Source organism: Oryza glaberrima, chromosome 2 (genome assembly GCF_000147395.1).
Source record: "Oryza glaberrima chromosome 2, OglaRS2, whole genome shotgun sequence".
NCBI lineage: Eukaryota > Viridiplantae > Streptophyta > Magnoliopsida > Poales > Poaceae > Oryza > Oryza glaberrima.
The window spans coordinates 2457827-2478692 of record NC_068327.1 but is presented as its reverse complement, the minus strand read 5'-3'; the positions used below and the strand labels follow the sequence as shown (position 1 = coordinate 2478692).

Below are 20866 nucleotides of genomic sequence, written 5' to 3'. Positions count from 1 at the left end.
TCCAGGTGCGGCAGAGTTCTGGTCGCCTCCCTTTCTCCCCCAGTACCCCCCTCAGATCCAATCCTGCCATGCGGCGTGCGCGCATCCCCGAGAGCATCTTCTATGTGCGCCGCGCAGCCTCACCCTCGCGTATTCACTTGGGGAATTTGTTCCTGGTGATCGAGCAGGTCAAGCCCTCGAGGCAATTGATCGAGTGTGGAGGACGTACGGCAGGTTAGCAAATTAGTTACCACACTAGGTGTTCGATTGCTTTTCTGTTTACACAAGCACTTAAATCTGATACTTGTCGAGGCTGTGCAAATCAAGTGTTTGATCATTTTTCTTTTACACCGATGGCATCTTATATTGTTTCAGATTCTTGGTGATCGGTATGTTGATTTTGTGGATACCGACATCTGCAGTTAGTTAATTACATGGAGGTTATTTGCATCTACCAGTGAGATGTAGAAATGACACGTTTGCAGCATATGGTGAGGAAACTGTTTAATAAGTAATTGCAGTACCGTGCTACCCTGTGCAAATGATCTATTTTTTTTTTACCCAATGTTTAGCTATCTTGTTCATACCAAGATTGTTTGGAATGTCAGGGCTATATTCTGGTGTGCATGACCACAACATTTTGGTGCCTCGAGTTCAGTCATGTATAATTGCACAATGTGGAGTCCAATCAACAGTATATTAGATTTATCAATGATTATGCTTCTACAAGGTTTAGCTATGTTGTTACTAGTGTAAGCTTATATGAGCAAATTTATTTGTGGATACTTAGTCAGAAAACCTTATTCAAACATACACATATCATTAACCCTTGTTCAGATTTATGATTTATTTTTCTCTATATCATGGGAGGAACCCATCAAAGAATTAAACAATTAACAAACATGATAATTTATACTCTTGCAATTTCAGTTTGTGGTGGAAAAGAGAACTGGATGATCAGTAATGTAGTAGTGCCTATATTGTAGGAATCCTAAAACACAAACTGTATAACCCAAAAATACTTTCTTATCAGACTTTTTTTTTGCCAAATCGTGCTTATGAGATTTGCTACTATTACATTATTATACTAATTGCTATGCTAGATGTGAAAACCAAAGGCAGAGAATGTGATCCTTATATTAAATCCAGAATGTGAGTTTCTGTTTAAAAGTTAAAATAGTTCTTCTGCAAGTGTCATATTAATTCATCTGGATTTTTTTGGTTCTCTTATGTGTTGTACTAAAGCTGGGTTATGCATGTAAAATTGTGATGTTCAACCGTCAGGTGTTACTTTCTGTTATGAAGCTGTACCTAGCATTAGTGAGACTGTTGTTCCATCCTGAACTCAGATTCAGTTGATGTTGCACCTTCATCAGATTATGAAGATGATTGATCTTGCTGTTTCTCTGATGAGGAACTGTGCTCCTGACTCAATCTATGGCGTAGCCTTTCACAAGTAAGTTTTGGTACTTGTACCACACTTTTATATAGTTCGGCAGGTTGAATCTGCATTACTAATTGCATGTGTCATAATTCTGCTATAGGGTTATCAAATGTCAATCTTAATGTGCCTACTTCTCCTGAGGTCAACTGTTTAGGTTACCTTCCTTTCAATGTACATGATGATATCGAATTTAGAAAAGTAGGTGTTTACGTTTGTTGTGAACCTGACATGATTCTATTAGCATATTAAAATTATGAAAATTTTCTCCAGTTCAGTCTACCTGCTTGCTTCTTTGAAGTTGTCACAAGAGATGAGCGAATAAAGGAAAAGCTAGTTAGTGAATTTCCTTTTTGGTTTGATTAACATCCACGACTGTCTAGTTTCATTACACGGGCTAATTTTCTATGGTTGTGCATTTACAAAACTAGCTAGAGGATGCCATAGTTCAAATAGTTTACTGACTATTCTTGAATGGAAGCTTGTTGTTGCTAATTTTGAATGTGTCCTATCACATTTGCAATTGTAAATTTATTTGCCGTGCCCTTATCACCTTACATAACTCTTTCAGTGAGAAGTACTGACACAGATGGTATTCACATATAACTACATGTCTATTATTATCTTAGGTATCCTATTTGGGAAAGCAAAAGTACCAGTATAATAGTTGGTAGTTCAGAGCACTGCCAAGTTAAAGATTTGTGATAAGTTCTCATATGCTAAATTAAGCTCAGCTTGGATATAGCACAATTAGTTCTTACAGTGAGAAGTACCGAAGCATGTGGATGGTATTCGCATATAACTGCAGGTCTATACTATTGTCTTAGGGTGCATCTTATCTAGGCAAGCAAAAGTGCCAGCATAATAGTTGATGGTACAGAGCACTGAGGTTAAAGAATTGTGGTAACTTTTCATGTGTTGAACCTCAGCTTGGTTATAACACAATTGCTTCTTTAAATTACTGTTTCAAACATTTAGGCATTCATGTCATTGATCACATAGCAAAACTATTTGTGACTATCCATTTTCCTTACATATTATCTGGTGATACTGTAAATACTAAGTATCCGTGAGACCGTGAGTCTGTATCATCCAGAATATTGTATATAATAATGCATTATTGTTGATTTTATTCATCTTGAATCTGGGATCTTTTCAATATGATGAATCAGTAATGTGTACATTGAAGGCATTTGGTCGTTTGTTTGCTGAATAGGTGAAATTCACGTGAAGCATTTGGTCCAATCTGATTATACCGGCTTATATGTATATCTCATTCTGTAATGTTTTACTGTTTCGATCTGTGGAAGAAAATAATGATCTTTGGTAGGTCCAATGTTGTGTAGCAATATTCAGACATTTCACTAGTATACATGGTGGAAGAAAAAAAAACATTTTTAAGTACATGATGCAGTAAAATGCAAATAGTAGAGCAGTTCAATGTGTAAAATACTTGTTAGCGGTATGGACATGTGACTAGTATACGTGGTGGAAGAAAAAAAAATCATTTTTAAGTACATGATCCAGCAAAATGCAAATAGTAGAGCGGTTCGATGCGTAAAATACTTCTTAGTGATTATAGAAAAGATGCTCGTGCGTCGCAATGCTCGTGCGTTGCAACGGGCGAATGTTATTTTAATCTTATTACTGTGATACGGTTTGGTTAGAGTGAAATTCATTGTGGAAATTTGCTTGGATATTTTTTTAGTGAAATTCACTGTGGAAATTCGCTTGGATATTTTTTAAAAAAAATCATGAGCTATAATTAGGAGTCTGACATTCATCTGAAGTTAGCATGCAAGTTTTTTTTAAAAAGATTTCTTATACGTCTTATTTTGTATTTCTAAAAGCAAATAAACTTAAAATCCGACTCAAACACGATTCTGTATTTCCAAAAGCGAACGAACTTAAAATTCGACTCAAACAAGGATGACGTACCAAAATATTAGCAAAAACATGTACAATTTTTATAATAGTAGAGATATATTTCATGAAATTTTGCTTTGAGGATAAGTAAAATTATTTACACATAAGGCAATCTTGTGCCGTTATCCTAGTGTGCGCGTGCACAGGGTCAGCAGAGCAATTCTCTTGCAAGTTAATTGTTTTGTTCAAACTTGGTTACTATAGGTCTAGTAACACTGGTGCATATGTTACAGTATGTAATTCTATGGTAACACAACGCATATGTGTTACAACTCTCCGAGCAACACATACTTCTATGTTGCTATAGAACGTTTTTGTAACGCATGTATATATGTGTTACAAAATTGTGTTACAGAATATGTGATCTGACTTAGTGTTACAGGCGGAATTTTTAATTTGTTTTGTTATTAGTCTACGTTTAATACTTCAAATATGTGTCCGTACACGTAAAAAAAAATTCCGAAACAACTAAACACGGCCCTAGGCCGGTTCTGAAAATTTAACCTCTGAACAAGACTGAATACACGGACTTGAGGTGTGTTTAGGCTGTGTTTAGATGGTGAAAAAGTTAGGAAGTTGAAAGAAAGTTGGTAGTTTAGAGAAAAAGTTGGTAGTTTATGTGTGTAGGAAAGTTTTCGATGTGATATGATGTGATAGAAAGCTGGGAATTTGGGGGAACTAAACACTGCCTTAGTTCACGCCAAAATTGGAAGTTTGGTTGAAATTGGAACGATGCGATGGAAAAGTTGAAAGTTTGTGTGTGTAGGAAAGTTTTAATGTGATGGAAAAGTTGGAAGTTTGAAGAAAAACTTTGGATCTAAACTCGGCCTTGCTGTTGATTTTGTCAAGGTGTATTTAGTTTTTTTTGGGTGTAAAGTTTTTGAAGCACAGGGACACACATTTGAAGTATTAATCGTAGACTAATAACAAAACAAATTACAAATTTCTCTTATAAACTGCGAGACGAATTTATTAAGCCAAATTAATTCGTCATTAGTAAATGTTTACTGTAGCATCACATTGTCAAATCATAGCGTAATTAGGCTCAAAAGATTTGTCTCGCAATTTACATGCAAACTGTGTAATTGATTTTTTTTCACATTTAATATCCTATGTATATGTTCAAACATTTGATGGGACGTTTTTGGCTAAATTTTTTTTATCTAAGGCCTCAGGTCCAAAATTCACAGGACATGGCAGTGCTGGACACGTATCCATTTCTCACCAAAACACCAATACAGTGTTTCCTCTTTCTTTCCCTGCACCTGCTGCAGCCATGCAGTTAGATCCGTTCATACGGTACATCTGCAGTTCAGCTCTAGACTGCAGTTCAAAGTGTTAGGATATATGTGTATATAGGTACTACTATATACAAATACGTATATATGTGTTCTTGGATCTGTATTCTGTACACATCATCTGGGTTTGGGGAATTGCAAACTGTTTATTTTGTCCTGCAGCCCGTACAATACACTGTAGCTATACTGTACTCTCAAATAATTTACACTGATGAAAGGTTGAGCTCATCGACAAAGTGCAGCCCAAACCTGTGGGCAATATACTTCCTGTATTCTCAAATAATTTGCACTGTTACTATTCAAGCTTAAATTATAAAGGTACGTGGTGCCATAAATATAAAGGTACAACGACTATCATTCATCATAAAGTAATTATTTAGAAGTAATTTGTGATCAACGTGAGATGGTTGTAGTCAACACTAATATAACAATCTTCGTATGATTAGATTCTTTCCAGACAATGAATCTGGACATGAAATCAATCTAAATTCATTGTATTAGGATAACATCTAATTTTGCCTATTATTATATTTAGGACGGAGGTAGTAATATATATACTCATTCAGATTAAAAACCCTCGATAATAACTGTTTGGGACATACTGGAGATTTTATAGGAACTTCATAGTACATTTTAAAGGGAGTCCAGACATAAGAGGTGGTAAGTTTGGCCGGCATTTGCATGGAACTGTAGTACCAACTGATGCACAAAGTGTTGCTGTCGAACTCAAAACACCAAACGAACAAAAACGTACAGCAAATTACATCAATCAGTGTGAAACGTTTTCACAAGGGTCCAAACCAAAGTGAAATATGCACATATCCCCCTGGGCTAGCAGGAAAAGGGCAAAGTACTGTCACCATCAGCTAAAACCCATGAGCTGCCCATCTTATCTCCTCTCCCAATTCTGTCACTCTGTACTATTCTCTCTCTAGATTTGTCTGACTATCTTTCTCTCTCTCTCTCTCATCAGATGGATGGATGGTGAGAAATTGAGACACTTGGCCTGCTAATCCATCTACCATTTGCTATGGATAATGCAATGTATGAGTGCTAAATGTATGTGCACAAGAGGCACACGGATCATGGCCGCTAAAAAGTAGAGGGAGGATGAACCGTGCAGGTGTGACCGGCCAGCAGATCACTCTTATCATTACCAGATTGCAGGGGATTGCTGCTTATCCAATTAGCAGTACGAGTCCATCGTTTTGCTTATAGTTGACTATAATCTGTAACACTTATTAGCGATTAAAAAAATTTAAGTATTTTTTAGCTAATTAAAAAGTAAACTATGATAAAAAAAATAAAATTAACTCTAAAATTATTTAAAATTTAATCTCTCTCTGTGCTTGTATGCTTGCTAACCAGATTGCTGCTAATCACTCACCTGAAAAGGATTAGGATCTTTTCGCTGTACAAATATCTGTTTTGTTTTCCAGAATACATGTGACTTGAAAGGCCATTTCTGTGAATGTATGGCAATTACTTTACCCTTTAAATGAACTATTCTAAGAAATGATTGTATGCCCTTATGGGTTTCAGTTCCAGGTGCATGTAAATTGAAGCGAAAACATTGTTACCCGTGTTATGTAAAATTATTGGAGAAATCGGTAGCAGTAAAAGGGGAAAAAAAAGTCAAAATCACGGTGGTGTTTAGTACTATGGAATGAATGATACTCCCTCTGTCCACAAATACAAGGCATATTCACATTCAAACTTAAGTGTGTATTGGTTCCTCTATACCCTTAACGAATGCTATCTAATTAGGTAGAGGTCAATTAGAGTAGTTTAGTATATCATGCATGCACAAATAAAAATATTCGCTACATTTGTGGACACAGAGCGAGAATTACGCATGCATTTGGTAATTGTCCATGACCTATTACTCGCTGAACAAAGTTCCAGCTGAAAGATTACAGTTAAACTAACTCTTTGCAAATCCTCACGAACCTAATCCGAATTATCTGTCCCTCCCTATATAGAATGGTACCAGTTCACCGGTATATAAGTTCAAAGATAAACGGGGCAAGCTACACTCCAGCCCCTCCTGTACTATTTTCTGATGTATAAAATCCTATGAGCAAATGGCCAACTGAAGCAAAGCATTGGGACCCAGATGCAAGGTTAAGATGCTTTATCCTTGAGCTCAGCAGCTGGTACAAGCACAACTTCGTTTTGCAAGCCACTCTCAGCAGCCACATTGTTGTCAGTTGACGATGACGATGATAGCATGTTCTCCTTCAACCGCTGCAGCCGATTCTCGAGACCGCACACCTTCTCGATCACATCGAAGAAATGTTCATCATCGCTCACGTCCAAGAAATGCAGAGCGTCAGAGGCCCAAGTGTCCACCCAAGAAACAGCAGTCTCCTCAGTGCCGATGTTGTTATTCATCAGTTGACTAGAATCTGCGATGGAAGGCTTGATTGTAGGCGGTGTACCCTCCTGCAAACAAGACAAGTTAAGCAGACAAGTTAAGACCACACAATTAACTGGGTGGATTCAAAAGGAGTAAACTATTTCAGGTGGAAGCCCTTATCAGCGCTTGCTGTTTATACCTTGGTTTTATCAGTTGGCGACAAGCAAGTTTCATTGTCCTGAGGTCTTGGAGGGCTGTTAGTTGATTTTGGCTTCTTATCAAGACCTTTTTGCAGACGTGTGGGCACGTTGATTATTTCAGATAAGGGAAGAAAGCATGAGTTGTCCATTTGATCCACTTTAGCTGAAGTTTCAGCCTTTTCTATGCTTGTTCTTGACCTTTTGCTGGGACCAGAATAACGACTTTCACCCTGAAAGACAATGCCAACGGTTAACTTACGAAAACCCTGGGCACTATGTGAGATGTTGCCAGGAACTTAAAAATGACAGATTGTAAAGTTGCCATAGTGAAGGAATGTAATGCATGAAAGACAAAATTTCAGTCGATGAATATCATGCATCAAACTCAGAGTAACTATCATACATAATGAATCTACTAATACATTTTTAGGACTTCAATTTTTTACAGGCAACATATTCAAATGTTTGCATGGGCACATGGAATGTATAGATAAACCCAGAGGGAACATTTGGGGGCATGCGGATGCAAGAAAAAAAATATTCAGATTATATGAATAAATGTGAGATAAGAAATGCATGCCTTCCTATCCCTGAGAGCAGCACACCGTGTATTTTTGAACCACTTATCAATCTGCAAAGAGATCAGACATTTGTCATTGGTCAATGAGTTCATTGATTCGGCAAAGACAAACTTGGTAATACTTCTATACTTCAAAGATGAACCCATCACATTAGAAGGAAAAGGTGATCAACTACAAAATATACATCTGAACTTAAAAGTCATACACATTGTTTGCTGTATTTTGAAAATTGAACTTCGGAGTATGATCTGGTGAGTGCTGCCAAAAATTGACTAGCAAAACAAAATATCCAGGTGAATTAACATATGTAAGAAACAAATTATTCAACACAACACAACAAACCTTTTCAAAAGAAATACCCAGCTCTGTTGAGAGATTTTCTTTGACACTCCGGGCAGGAAGCTCATTTTCAGCAAAAGCTTTACGGAGCACCTAATTTAACAGAGAATAATACGAGGCATTAAGCAAGTGTCCTGAAAAAAACACACGGTCACAGCTACAGGCACAGTAGATCAGTGAATTTCACCATCAATTGACTTTCTGTTTTGTGTTACAGCAAATACGAGATCATAGAATTAAGATGTAATGCTGATAATATGTTTTTTGAGAGGGACTGTCTAGGCATCTGTCGTGTGATTTTTGAGAAAAAATCACCCAGATTTTTTCTCTCCTTATATTTGCATCCAACCATTAAAAAAAATATAGAGAAACCGTCCAGGTATAGCTTGTGATTGTATTGGTTAGTAGAGTAGTATTTAGTAGAGATTAACACAAATGTTGCATTTATAACTAAAATTACAGTGCTTTATAACTAAAATTACATTTGTAAAAATAGTAGATATGGCATGTAAGTGCACTGTAATTTTAGTACAAATGCACTGTAAATTTTGGTAACTAGAATATTTGTCGTTTTAGTACAAATGCACTGTTTGAGAAACCGTCCAGGTATCTGAAGTGTTAAATGTTACATTTGTAACAAAAATTACATTGCTTTATAACTAAAATTACATTTGTAAAAACAATAAATATGGCATGTAAGTGCACCGTAATTTTAGTACAAATGCACTGTAAATTTTGGTAACTAGAATATTTGTCGTTTTAGTACAAATGCACTGCTTGAGAAACCGTCCAGGTATCTGAAGTGTTAAATGTTGCATTTATAACTAAAATTACAGTGCTTTATAACTAAAATTACATTTGTAAAAACAGTAGATATGGCATGTAAGTGCACTGTAATTTTAATACAAATACACTGTAAATTAAACCATGGTGTTCATATTTTTGCCCGTACTCATCAGTTTATTTGTATTGTTCATTGTGTGCCCGGTAAAGATACTGCTAGGTGGTGCCGCGGTGGTAGGGGGATAAATCACGACCGTCAAATTAAACCATGCCCAAGAGATCCGACGGAAGCAAATTCGGGTGATTTGAGGCAAAAAATCTGTCGTGAGACGTATAGCAAAATCGTTTTTGAGATAATAAACATCCCAAGTTACCTCAACTGCCGCAGGAGGAATCCTGAAAAGTTTTCTCCGAGGTTGGGCTTTCTTATTGGATTTGACATCTGATCGACCCTCTACGGAATTAGTCCCAACACCAGTTGAACCAGTTCTTCTTTTCTTTCTCTTGTTAAGACCCCAATCTTCATCTTCACTCTGTTCGTCATTGCCAATAGGCTCTCCAAACATTTGCTGTGAATGGAGAGAAGTGGTCATAATAGCGTTGATCCATCTTAGTGATGAAAAGGAACTTACTAATACAGTATTCACAGTTAATAACAGACACATCTATTTAAACTCCGCTATTCATAGAATACAATTTCCTGTTGATAAAGCACACCTCATTAAGTTGTGTATAGTCAACATCTCTTCTTGGCCTTTGGTGGGTAAGAATCTCAGCCAAACCATCTTCACCAAAATCGATTCCTAGATTTGAACTTTCACGACAGAATCCTTCAGCATCATTGAAATCTGCTGATATGAAGTCTGGAATATCATCATTTGGAGAATAAAGTGGACTCCCTGAACAATTGGAATCAGCAGATTTATTCTCTTCACCACTGCTGCTGGCCTCATTTTCTTCAGGGTCATAGTCCTCATCACCTGAATACTCAGATAGCCAATCTTGGCCCAGTCCATCATCAGAGTTGAAATGTTCAGCTGCTTCCTTGAAAATATCCTATAGAAAGCAAGCAGAATCAAGGCTTATTCAACACAATTAAACCACTTGAGTAAAAGGTGATCAAAACATGAACGTAAAGAACTAAAAGGTGATCAAAACTTGAACGTAAAGAACAAAAACACTTACACTGGAGGGACACTTCACTGTAAAACTTGTCCCCAGATGGGCATTAATGGCGTCTAAAATTTTCATCTTGGAAGAACAGTGTTTGCAAAGCCGCCCATGGCGGGTAGTTGGAAGAACTGAGAGATACCACAAAACAAAGTTAGATACATCACAAACTGTAAAGTAGCCATTGCAGCAACATATCAGGTGGAGCAACTGCAGCAGGTGACATGGATGCATAATCATCAGAATAGAAGGTACACCATGATGTTTGGTACAGCACACCACATTACATTATTCTGAAGCAATAACTTAAAAACATTCATTATTTTATAGGAACTCATGCCATACTTTCATTTCTTTAAAAAGGCATATAAATGTTTATTCATGCTAAAGAATCATCACATGCTAAAAAGTAGAAGACAAGTTATGCATGGAGTGACAGCAGAGTCTAGACTCTACACACTAGAGATGTCCCACATTTATTTTGAAGTGTTGGACCACAACATAACATAGTAGAGTGCTAAGTTCAGTTTATTTTTGAGGAAATTGGAAAGTTCAGATTATGGTTGAGTTCGTACACTGCACTGGTCACTACATAAAGTAGAAATATATATTAAAAAATTGACACTAAACAAAACTACATTCATTTACCAAAAAGGTGGAACCTCATATTTTGAAAGAAGTTAAGAGAAATGATTACCCACTTTTATCAAAAGGAGGCTCCAAACATTTCTGATGACACGCCAGTTTGCAGCCCCCCTCACAGAATATAATGTTATTGTCAGGAAATGACTCGTGGGATTTGCACCTTGAACATATTGTCTAGAAAAGAGAACATTGTATCAATATATAATCCTATGGAAGTAGGGAGTTTGATATTCACTTGATGACATACATACATGTTCAGGATTGACAGACTCGTGACACCCATCTGGTGGAATCACAGAGTCATCCTTGCTCCCACTGGAACTACACAAATCAAGTTGGTGAATGACGTCACGGATAGCGATTTTGTATTTCATGATCTGTTTCTTAGCACGCTGTAGCTCCTTCTCTGGCTTTATTTTCTCTCGACTGTTAGGAAAGGCACACCCTTTAGTAAGTATAGTATAAATAGCATACTGTTACTTCATTCTATGCAACATCAGGATATATATATATATAGAGAGAGAGAGAGAATTAGATATAAAACAACACAAGTGAAGCTTACTGAGAGCATCAGTATAGACCGTTATAGAACAGTTCTTTGATAGCTAATTGACAACTGACAGTAACAAATTAACAATTAGAAGGCAAACTAGATGTGTATATCATGATTGAGAGGTCCTCCACAGTAAAGCACTTCTATCCCAAGACACTACTTCAACTACGCAAGTCAAAATGATTACTTCCAACAGATACATATACCAGTATTATTTCTGACCCATGAGGAGTTGGTCACAGCCAATGAGCTAGGGATGGATTCTGATCCTCCTATTATTAAGATGTTATTGGTGGTTAAAACATAAGTTCTCATCTGGTTTGCATACAGTAAATGTGAATGATTTTCTCTTCATGAGTAGTTCTAAACCTCATTCTAAGCCCTTGCTCATTATTGCCCTAAACAAAATGGAACTTTGTTACTGAGAAGGTTTAATCTGGTTTGCTTTTGAGTTTTCCGTCAAAAACTACAATCATGCAAGCATGAATTAAATAATTTCAGGTTTCTTTTTCCCCTTTTGGCATGTAAGATTAGTTGGATTTGAATATTTCTATAGTCAAAACTCAGAAGCTTACAACAGTAAGAGAGAAGCAGTGCATACCTGTGCCCATTCCAACCATCTCCAGAGTATGCATCTAGCAAATTCTGCTCCTGTTTTATTTTGATAAGTAAATATCTTGCTCTTTTTTCCATGCGACTGACCTCATCACTCTCATCATTTTTCCTTTTCTGTTTATGCTTCCTCCTTGTTGGCCCTGTTGCAGACTTTCCGGTAGCCGCATCTGAACCCTGCCGCCGCTTCAGAGGACTGCTATGGTGTTTGTTCTCTATACATTTCGCCAGGTTAGCGCTACTTCTTGTTGTTCGTTTGGGAGGAGAATCCGGCTTGCGTGGAGTATTCTGGCGGGTTGCTCTTTTTGATACAGAGATCAATTCCGAAGAGGATTCTGTCCTCTGTTGCAGTGCTCTTCTAGAAGTATAGCACAGTGGTTTCTTTTCCGGGGTATTCATTGCTGGTGATGGATAGTATTACAACAGGTTGAGACCTACCATAAAGAACACATTACAGTATTAATCTGAGAGCTGAATGGACATGATGATAACAAGTACAGTAAGCAGCATTACATAGTACGTAGCAGACAAGAAAATGTACTAGCCGCTGCATGTAAAAAAAGACAGATGCTTGTAATCTAAACAAAGTAGTAGTACATCTATTGGCTGCCTGCCCTAACCAGCAGGGCAAATACCGAAAAGCATAGAACAAATAATGAGAAATTCTAGATCTCTAACCAGAGCAGCAAATTCCAGCACACACATTACACACCCGAAGATCTCACCGAGCACAGACCTAGCGCGGAGCATTGGGGCTCAGTTGAAACCCCCTCTCCCAAAAATGTCGCGGAAATGAACTGCGCACCCCAACCTTGGATGCTAAATCCTACACGAAGGATTCAACCACTAACTAGCACACTAAACAGCAAATGAATCCCTCACTAAACCAACCGAATCGAGAGGAAGACGCAGCAATCTTCGGTCTCCCACTACCCAAGCCACAGCGGAGTTAAAACAAACAAACGAACACACGATCCACCCCCATCCAAGCAACCGACCGAAGCTAGGGTTTGCCGCTTACCGAGCAGGAGGAGGAAACGGAACCCCGGGCCCGGGCGGATCTCCCGCCTCCCCCAACGGCAGCCCAGCACCAGCACCAGCAGAGTGCGGGGGAGGGGAGGGGACGCACCGCGCCGCCTCTCGCCGCCGCCGCGGGGAAGGGTAGGAGGAGAGGGGGAGAGGAGGCGGCGGCGAATTTGGGGGGGAGAAGTGGAGAGGAGAGGAGAGGAGAGAAGGGAAGGGAAGCGAAGGGGAGGGGAGTTGAGTTGGGGGAAACCTTGGAATTCCCTTGTGTTGCGGCTGCATTTACACAGTGGTCGACTACTAGGGAGGAGGACTGACTTGCTTCGCTGCTGCAGTGGGAAAGCCCGACCGAGGCCAGGAAACGCGGACGCCGCTCTTCTTTTTTTTTTTTCACTCTCTCTCGTCTCTCCCTCTCTATATTTCTGAAGGGTATTTATTTATAATTTGATTTTACTTTCCAAAACAGTACTCCCTCTATCCCTAAGTATAATGGATGGACAGCTTCATATCCAGATTCGTTGTACTAAAATATATCACATCCAACCAAAATACCTTATATTTAGAGACAGAGGGAGTATATCGTTTATGAAGGGACCATTTCTTTCATTATTATTCAGAAATATATGTAGGGGGATCGTAAGATGTGTACACTCACCTCTACGAAGACTAGGCCGATATATTTTGAGATTGATGAAGTCACCACGGGTACCTCGTTGTTCACAGATATGTTGTTTATCGCCGAAAGAATAATTAGTCGTAAATGCGAGCAAAATGCTAAGTTTTGAACTAATCCGGATGAGTAGGTTTCACCGCAAGAAATCAATTAGACCCACTTTACTATTTTATTTTATTTTGCCAACCGTGTTTATGTTGACTATACCTGAATACCGTTGTTAATGAGCTAAATGGATATTTGGTGTTCAAAAATGCCAATATATAATTTAAATTTATTCAATTATTCCAAAAATAATTTACAAAGTGACTATTTTAATTTTTTTTCCCTGCAGCGTCTATTTTACTTTTAAAAATGGGATTTTTTAAGTGAAGCCCAATCCAGGAAAAGCGGACGCCGCTTTTTTTTCCCTCTTTATCCCTATTTCCAAAATAAAAAATGTCGATTTATAAAAATATTATGGAGTGACCAATTGACCATCTTCCATTTTTGTTTTTTATGTTGACTACCCCGATCTACTTCTGGGTCTCCAGCAATCATGTCTGAGAGTCTAAGACAAAACAATGAGCCTTAACCGTAAGGTTGTGTTTAGATCCAAATGTTGTGTTTAGATCCAAAGTTTGGATCCAAACTTCAGTCCTTTTCTATCACATCAACCTGTCATACACATACAACTTTTCAATCACATCATCTCCAATTTCAACCAAAATCCTAACTTTGCGCTGAACTAAACACAGCCAAAGTTTGGATCCAAACTTCAGTCCTTTTCCATCACATCAACCTGTCATACACACACAACTTTTCAGTCACATCATCTCCAACTTCAACCAAAATCCAAACTTTGCGCTGAACTAAACACAGCCTAAGATTGGATGCGACTTCTTGCCAAAACAGAACAGCAAAATGTATAATACTAGTACGGAGTAACAACAGTGGTCAGAATGTTCTTGCTGCCAGTGAGCTTCAATTTGCACATGTGAAATAGCTCGAATCACTTTAAAGATGAATGGCAAGTGTTTGATATCCAGACTTTTTCAAATTTGGCTATCTGATAGTTATACAACATACAAATGAGGATAGACAGAGAGTTCATAGACATAAAAATGGATTTTGCAATCATGTGTATCCCTTCTAATTTCATTCTACGCCTAAAAGAAGTACATTATGCTACACTGATAACCCAGATCATACAACATTTGGAATTTCTCAAGTCTGATCCATTTGGAGTTGGATTCTCTAGTCTTTACTGGTAGCGTCCCGGTTTCGCAACAGGTCTATTTCTTCGCCTTCTTTGTTCTCTTCGTAGTTTGGGTTTTCCTTGTACCCTTCTTAGTGGCCTTTCCTGCAACCTTCGCCTTCTTCTGTCCCTTCCCCTACATTTCACAAGAATAAGCAAACTTTGTCATGAGGAACTATAATATGTCGCAAAGTTTATAACATGGTTCCTTAATTTCATGATACAAAACAGGCAAAGTGCTTCAGTACATAAGTAAAACCTCTGGAAAAGCTATCCACAATTGGGTTTCAAACTTATATAGGGTAATGTAATGCGCTTTCAGGAGTTCAAGAATCAGGTATTCATACAGTTTGTACTAACATGTGCCATCATCAGTTTTAAATTCTGAGATGGCATAATGGTAATAGAAAAGAAACTGAAAAGAAGCTTATAGGATCATTAAAAGGGTAGGAGAGAACATACTGCCGGTTTCTCAGCTTTTCTTTTGGTTTTTGCCTTAGGTTGATCCCCATCTTCATTATTTTGATCATTTTGAGAAGCATGCGGTTCAGGAAGCTTGTCACCCTCCTCGTCAGAATCAAATGTGAATCCATCAAGGGTACCTATAAAGATAACATGCCTGGAGTATTAGAAAATAACCATTGCAGCAGATGTTATCATCATATCAAATGATAGGGTCATTAGTCATCACTTCATGCAGAATGACTGTTCCTGACTACACTGTCAAATGACAATGCATTGCTTAATAGCTCCATTAAAGAAAGATAAGATGTGCTGCTTTTATTGGCGCGCAGTTTGCTGCTCAGCTTTATAGGTCAGAAACAGTAGGATATATGGGCTGAAGATTTCTAATTAGACCATCTAGAAGAATGCTAACCTTCCATCATAGTCTCTGCTTCAAATAAATTGGATTGGGGTTCCAATTGAATAAAGTCATTCATGATAGACTCTATCTGCAAAAGGGGAAAAATGGTTGAATAAGGTAAGCAGCTACATCCATCAGAATAATATATTTTAATCGGATTTAGTAGCAAAAATAGCACGCTACATACTAGAAAGTAGAACTGCCTAAACTAAAAATTATGGAGAAGTCAAATACTCATAAGAGATTTATGTTATCATTGACAACCTTCGCTTCTGTTTGTCCTACACTGACCTGAGAAAAAGAGACAGTCCATCAAGGATTTAAGATCAATACTAACAAATAAGGCAAATGCACAACTGTACTTTAAGTTTGAATGTAACTTACAACGCAAAATGTCCTGGATGGAAGAATTGTTGATTTGTATATTGTTCCTGTGTAAGTATATAAGTAAAAATAATAATAAGATGGGTAAAGTATTTTGAATAGTGCATGTAGTAAGATAACACGGACATTAATTTCAAATCCCTTGTTGGTAAAAATACCCTGCCTAGTCAGAAACCAAAGTGCATAATACATAAATGATACTAAAGAAATCGACTTGCTGGTACCTTTTAGGTCCAATAACAATTCCTGATTTCCGTTAGGACTGTTTGAAATTACTATCCTCCCAACAGCTCCAACGTCTCCACTTAAGTCTATCGAGTCACCATCGCATTCAATCAATGCCTAGAAATAAACAGAACAAGGATTATAGGATTATAATTTATAAACTTAGGGAAACTATCATTGATTGGATCAGTCATGATTCCCAGTCTTCCAGGTAGATGATACTTGCAGAGGTCAAGATGTTGATTTTACTGCATTTTAGCACATATAACACATTTTGGTGGATTATCAAGGATCTATGGCTCTTTAATATATATAGCCTATACTCCTTCTAACTCCTGGTGCACTAAAAAGGGCCCCAACCATTTCTCATTTATGGCTCTGTCACTGCGGTATTTCTATTAATTGTACAATTTCTTTCCACCAATGTTAAGTTGACCGATATTTTTCCATGAAGAAAATATGGGAAAGGGGGGGGGGGGGGGGTGATAGCAGAGTTGCTCATTGCATTCCGGACTTATGATTTGACACACTGACCCTTTTATGAGAACAATGGTTTCTAATTGATAATGCCAGTTAGAATTATCATACCTTTGAACGCTGAATTTTATCAGGAATGATTAATGGCAACCTCTGGGAGACCTGGAACGCATAAGAGCTTACAGTCCATAAGATATCTCAGACATATTAACGTAACTAGTTAAAGGAATAACAAGACACGCCATCATGCTCTACAAAAATTACGGTAATCAAGGAAAGAACTAATCGGTTGGAGCTTGATAAATATTTACAAAATGATGTTTATTTTCATATTTTCCTATACCTTCTTAAAAGGATTTACCCAACTTTCATTAGTTCAATATAATGCAATAACAAAAATGACACATGTTGGGATATTCCCAGTAAGATGTGGGCTCTAATTTTGTTTTCTTTGCTCCTTGTTTGGGTCAATGCTCTCAATGTTCTGGAACCGTAGTGTGGAGGAAAAAATAGATTAAAAATAGAAGGAAGTTGAGGCATCTTACAGAGTGCTCTGTAAGTTTATCCTGCATGTCTTCTTCAGCAACTCCCTCTTCTTGATGTTCCAAGGTATCTATGCATGACCATGACTATAATTATCAATCATTGAAACTAAGAATTCATAAACTGACTTTTCACTAAAAGGCAACCAAAGCTTTTCATTAGTCTTACCATCTATTTGATCTGGACCAGCTTTTGGTCCAGTAACCTTTGAAGCATTAGAACCAGATGGGGGTTTAACCAACTTCTTCTTTGGAGTCTGTACAAAAAATTTAGGCATAGAAATTAACAACAGAGTGGACCTGGTGTTTGCAACTAAGTAATATGTACAATGAAGTCAGTATTAAATATAACAGTAGCATTATCTGACGATCAATAACAAATAATGTAGAATAGTTGTAAGATAAGATTCAAGAAGTATTGTTGACATCAGGAATAAAGCATCTTGAGAAAAAAAGGGAATCTGCTGAACCTCATTCGAACTTGGATAGCTCGTAATCTATCTATAGATCTTTTAAATTGTTCTTTTTACATGGGCATATCACATATCAGCAGCATAACTAATTAGAAACCAGATGGCGAGGTACCACGAACAGGGATTAAACAATTAAGAACAAAATAAGAATTATAGTAGTTACCGAGCGTTTTGGAGGCTTATCTTGATTTGATTCCATGGTTGGTTTCTCATCTTTGTCGAAAGCATCTATAGGCAACCATGAAGAGAAAATAGATCAGAAAGTGAATAAAAAGGAGATACTAGTTTGGAAGTTTGTCATAACAAAATAATAAATATTACTATCTCCGTCCCAAAATATGAGTTTTAGGGTTGAATACAGGTATTAAGAAAGATGGTGGAATTAAATAGAGGAATGTTGTGATTGATTGAGAAGAGGAGGTAGGAAGGGATTTGAATGGTGGAAAGTTGCGATTGGCTAAGAAGAGAATGTATGTGGAGAAGAAGTTATATTTTAGGGCAAATTATGAAGGCTAGATGTTGTTATATTTTGGGATGGAGGGAGTAGTAAACTAATGATACCTTCTTGACTAGTAGGGGTTTTCCTCCTAGTAGGTGTTGCCTTTTTGCCCTTATTTAGTGCAGCAGCATCTCCATCCCCTGCATGGTCTGAACTAGCCTTGTTTTCCCCCTTTTGTTCTTCTCCAGATGGTGTAGTCCTTGTAGGACTGTTTTCAGGAGAATCATCGGAGCCCGAAGAAAGCATCACCGTCGATGTAGTTGGTGGCTACGAAAAATTATGCAAAATAAAATTGGTGATATTATCACCAATAACAAATCACAATCTTGGAAAGCCAGAGAAGTTGTACCAAGAACAGAAAGTGTAACAAGTACTAGATACAGAACATGCTTGCTGCCTCACATCGGAGCCTATCGGACATCGGAACCAAAATCAAGACATGTGTTCGTTGTGTTTAAACTAGGAATCGGCGATACCATAGCGGGACCGTTTAGCAAAACCATTGGCATAGACCAAGTAAACAAGTTGTTGAACACATGTACAAACAACGTTTTCTGAATACCGAAAATTCGCATCGAGTTGTGCGAAGGATTATCAAAGAGCACGAAATTCTCACGAACATCACAAAGCATATTTAACACATAGCCTAGAAGCACAACACGGAATGCCATTTTGTGAAATGACATAGATCAAACTTATTAGCGCGCCCACTAATTCAGTTCAATTCTCAACTTAAATCCGCAGAGCAAAAATGGGTAAATCGAAACCGCTCGGCAGGATGGACCTTATTCCCACGGAGACCTGGCAGGATTTAGCTAGGGCACATCACACGGCCACGGGAGGCGGAGGAGAAGAGATGGTTACCTGGAACGCGCGGAGCCAGTCGGGGTCTTCTTCTTCCTCGCCCATGCCTGCGCCTCCCTCCCTCAAAACTCCTCCAGAGCCGACTATGGAAGGCAGCCCACTACGCGGACCAGCCGAGCGAGCGAGCGCGCCGGCGGCGAGGCGAGGCGGCGGCGGCGGCGGCGGCGGCGGAGCCCGGGTCGTCGACCTGCGCAGCTGCGCTCGAGGAGAAAGAGAGGTTACGTGCGTCAGAGCTGTTGCTACGAGGCCCCGTTCCAGCCGGGCCGGCCCACGAGTGTGGTGGGCCAAACACGCGATGCTGGATTAGGATACGGCCCACGAGTAAGTAATCTATGAGTATACCTTTCCTAATCGTTCACGCCCTTGTACGGGTGGAAACCTAGCCAAGATCCCCATCGTCGCCGCCGCCGCCGTCGCCGTCGCCATCGCCGCCGGCGGCCGCCATTGGCAGCAGGGAAGAGGATGATCCGGCGATTCTTGTACATTGCTGACCACTGCTTTACAGGCCCCTCCCTCTCCCACAGGCTACGGCGAGTCAACCCATCACATCTCTTCTACCCCGATGGCCATCCACTAGCAACGAAACCGGAGCGAGCGACGGTGGAGGTGGAGGACGCTCGCCTGCCTCCACCCGCCATGGCCTTCTGCTCCCCGGGCACCACGGCGACGGCCATGTGCATGGAGTTCATGCGCAGGAACGACGGCAGCATCGTCGGCATCGACCACACCGGCCGCGCCGTCCTCTACGACCCCGCCGCGCGCGCCGTCCGCACGCTGCCCGCCCTCGCGGCGCCCAAGCTCATGCCCGTCTCGGCCGCCGTCGGCGACGACCTGTACGTCATGGAGACGACGCCCCTCCCCGACGGCGCCGGCTGCTTCGAGGCGCTCGTACGCCTCGAGGATAATCCCGCCGAGTCCGACTCCGACAAGTGGGAGGTAGGGGACAACTACCTCTGGCGACCCCTGCCGCCGCCGCCGCCGCCGCCGTCCCCGTGCGTGAACGCCTACGCCGCCGGCTTCGAAGGCCCCTCCCGCGGCAGGATCTGCGGGTACGCGGTGGCCGGCGACGGCGACGGCGGCACGCACATCCTGATATCCACCACGACCAACGGCACCTACTCCTTCGACACCGCGAGCTCCGCGTGGAGCAAGGCCGGCGACTGGGAGCTGCCCTTCCGCGGCCGCGCCGAGCACGTCCCCGAGCACGGCCTCTGGTTCGGCATCTCCGACATGGATGGCACCATTCTCGGCGCGTGGAATCTGTCCTCCGCGTTCCAGCAGCCGCAGCCGCCGGTGGCGAGCCTCCAGGTGAAGGGGTTCTCGGTGGAGAGCCACAGCGACGACCGGAGGAGGAGGGAGTTGGAGGTGTACGCATCGCAGGTCGTCCACCTGGGCGGCGGCAAGCTGTGCGTCGCCAAGATGTTCAGTGTTGATCGCAGAGAAAGGGGTGAAATAAATTTCGCCGTGCTCACCGGCGTGGAGGTGGTACGCGGCCGTGGCGGGAAGCTCCGCGTCGTCAAGCACAAGTCACGCCGTTATAACTTCGGCCAAGACTACACCCCTGATTATCTACTCTAACGAGTAGTACTAGTAGACTAGAGTGCGTTCGTTTCCTTGTGTTGGAAACTCGTTTCCTCAGCACAGAGAGTGATTCATTAGCACATACTAGAAATTAATTAAGTATTCCCTTCTTCCATAAATGTTTAACGCCGTTGACT

At 40.0% G+C, this 20866-nt stretch overlaps 3 protein-coding genes across 3 annotated transcripts; 1 reads left to right on the top strand and 2 right to left on the bottom strand.

Annotated features, from left to right (window-relative positions):
- Positions 1-6273: 6273 nt before the first annotated feature.
- LOC127763204 (pathogenesis-related homeodomain protein-like) lies at positions 6274-13186 on the bottom strand. The gene is made up of 11 exons (XM_052287843.1): positions 12908-13186; positions 11876-12320; positions 10973-11147; positions 10778-10895; positions 10092-10207; positions 9624-9962; positions 9281-9475; positions 8127-8216; positions 7784-7834; positions 7203-7433; positions 6274-7089 (listed from the first exon to the last, which is right to left on the bottom strand). Exons 2-11 carry the CDS (start codon positions 12283-12285, stop codon positions 6769-6771), a joined length of 2046 nt encoding a protein of 681 aa, XP_052143803.1. The 5' UTR covers positions 12286-12320; positions 12908-13186; the 3' UTR covers positions 6274-6768.
- A 1391-nt stretch (positions 13187-14577) lies between these two features.
- On the bottom strand, positions 14578-19711 carry LOC127761410 (DNA-binding protein BIN4-like). The gene is made up of 13 exons (XM_052285701.1): positions 19491-19711; positions 19149-19343; positions 18347-18551; positions 17949-18013; positions 17482-17569; positions 17316-17383; positions 16882-16932; positions 16293-16410; positions 16069-16115; positions 15949-15975; positions 15697-15772; positions 15282-15421; positions 14578-14955 (listed from the first exon to the last, which is right to left on the bottom strand). Exons 1-13 carry the CDS (start codon positions 19572-19574, stop codon positions 14857-14859), a joined length of 1263 nt encoding a protein of 420 aa, XP_052141661.1. The 5' UTR covers positions 19575-19711; the 3' UTR covers positions 14578-14856.
- On the top strand, positions 19611-20809 carry LOC127761411 (uncharacterized). The gene has a single exon (XM_052285702.1). It carries the CDS (start codon positions 19611-19613, stop codon positions 20724-20726), a length of 1116 nt encoding a protein of 371 aa, XP_052141662.1. The 3' UTR covers positions 20727-20809.
- The last annotated feature ends 57 nt before the right edge of the window (positions 20810-20866 follow it).

Bases quoted from the DNA above. Each gene is read 5' to 3' on its own strand.
- LOC127763204 (XM_052287843.1), bottom strand. From the start codon at position 12,285: ATGAATACCCCGGAAAAGAAACCACTGTGCTATACTTCTAGAAGAGCA. The intron at 9,476-9,623 runs GTGTGCTTTATC...CTCCATTCACAG, and splicing joins ACTATACACAACTTAATGAG to CAAATGTTTGGAGAGCCTAT. The intron at 7,434-7,783 runs GCATGCATTTCT...ATTGTCTTTCAG, and splicing joins CTGCTCTCAGGGATAGGAAG to GGTGAAAGTCGTTATTCTGG.
- LOC127761410 (XM_052285701.1), bottom strand. From the start codon at position 19,574: ATGGCGACGGCGACGGCGGCGGCGGCGACGATGGGGATCTTGGCTAGG. The intron at 19,344-19,490 runs GTATACTCATAG...CCTCGAGCGCAG, and splicing joins GGCGTGAACGATTAGGAAAG to CTGCGCAGGTCGACGACCCG. The intron at 15,422-15,696 runs GTTAGCATTCTT...TTATCTTTATAG, and splicing joins AGCAGAGACTATGATGGAAG to GTACCCTTGATGGATTCACA.
- LOC127761411 (XM_052285702.1), top strand. From the start codon at position 19,611: ATGATCCGGCGATTCTTGTACATTGCTGACCACTGCTTTACAGGCCCC.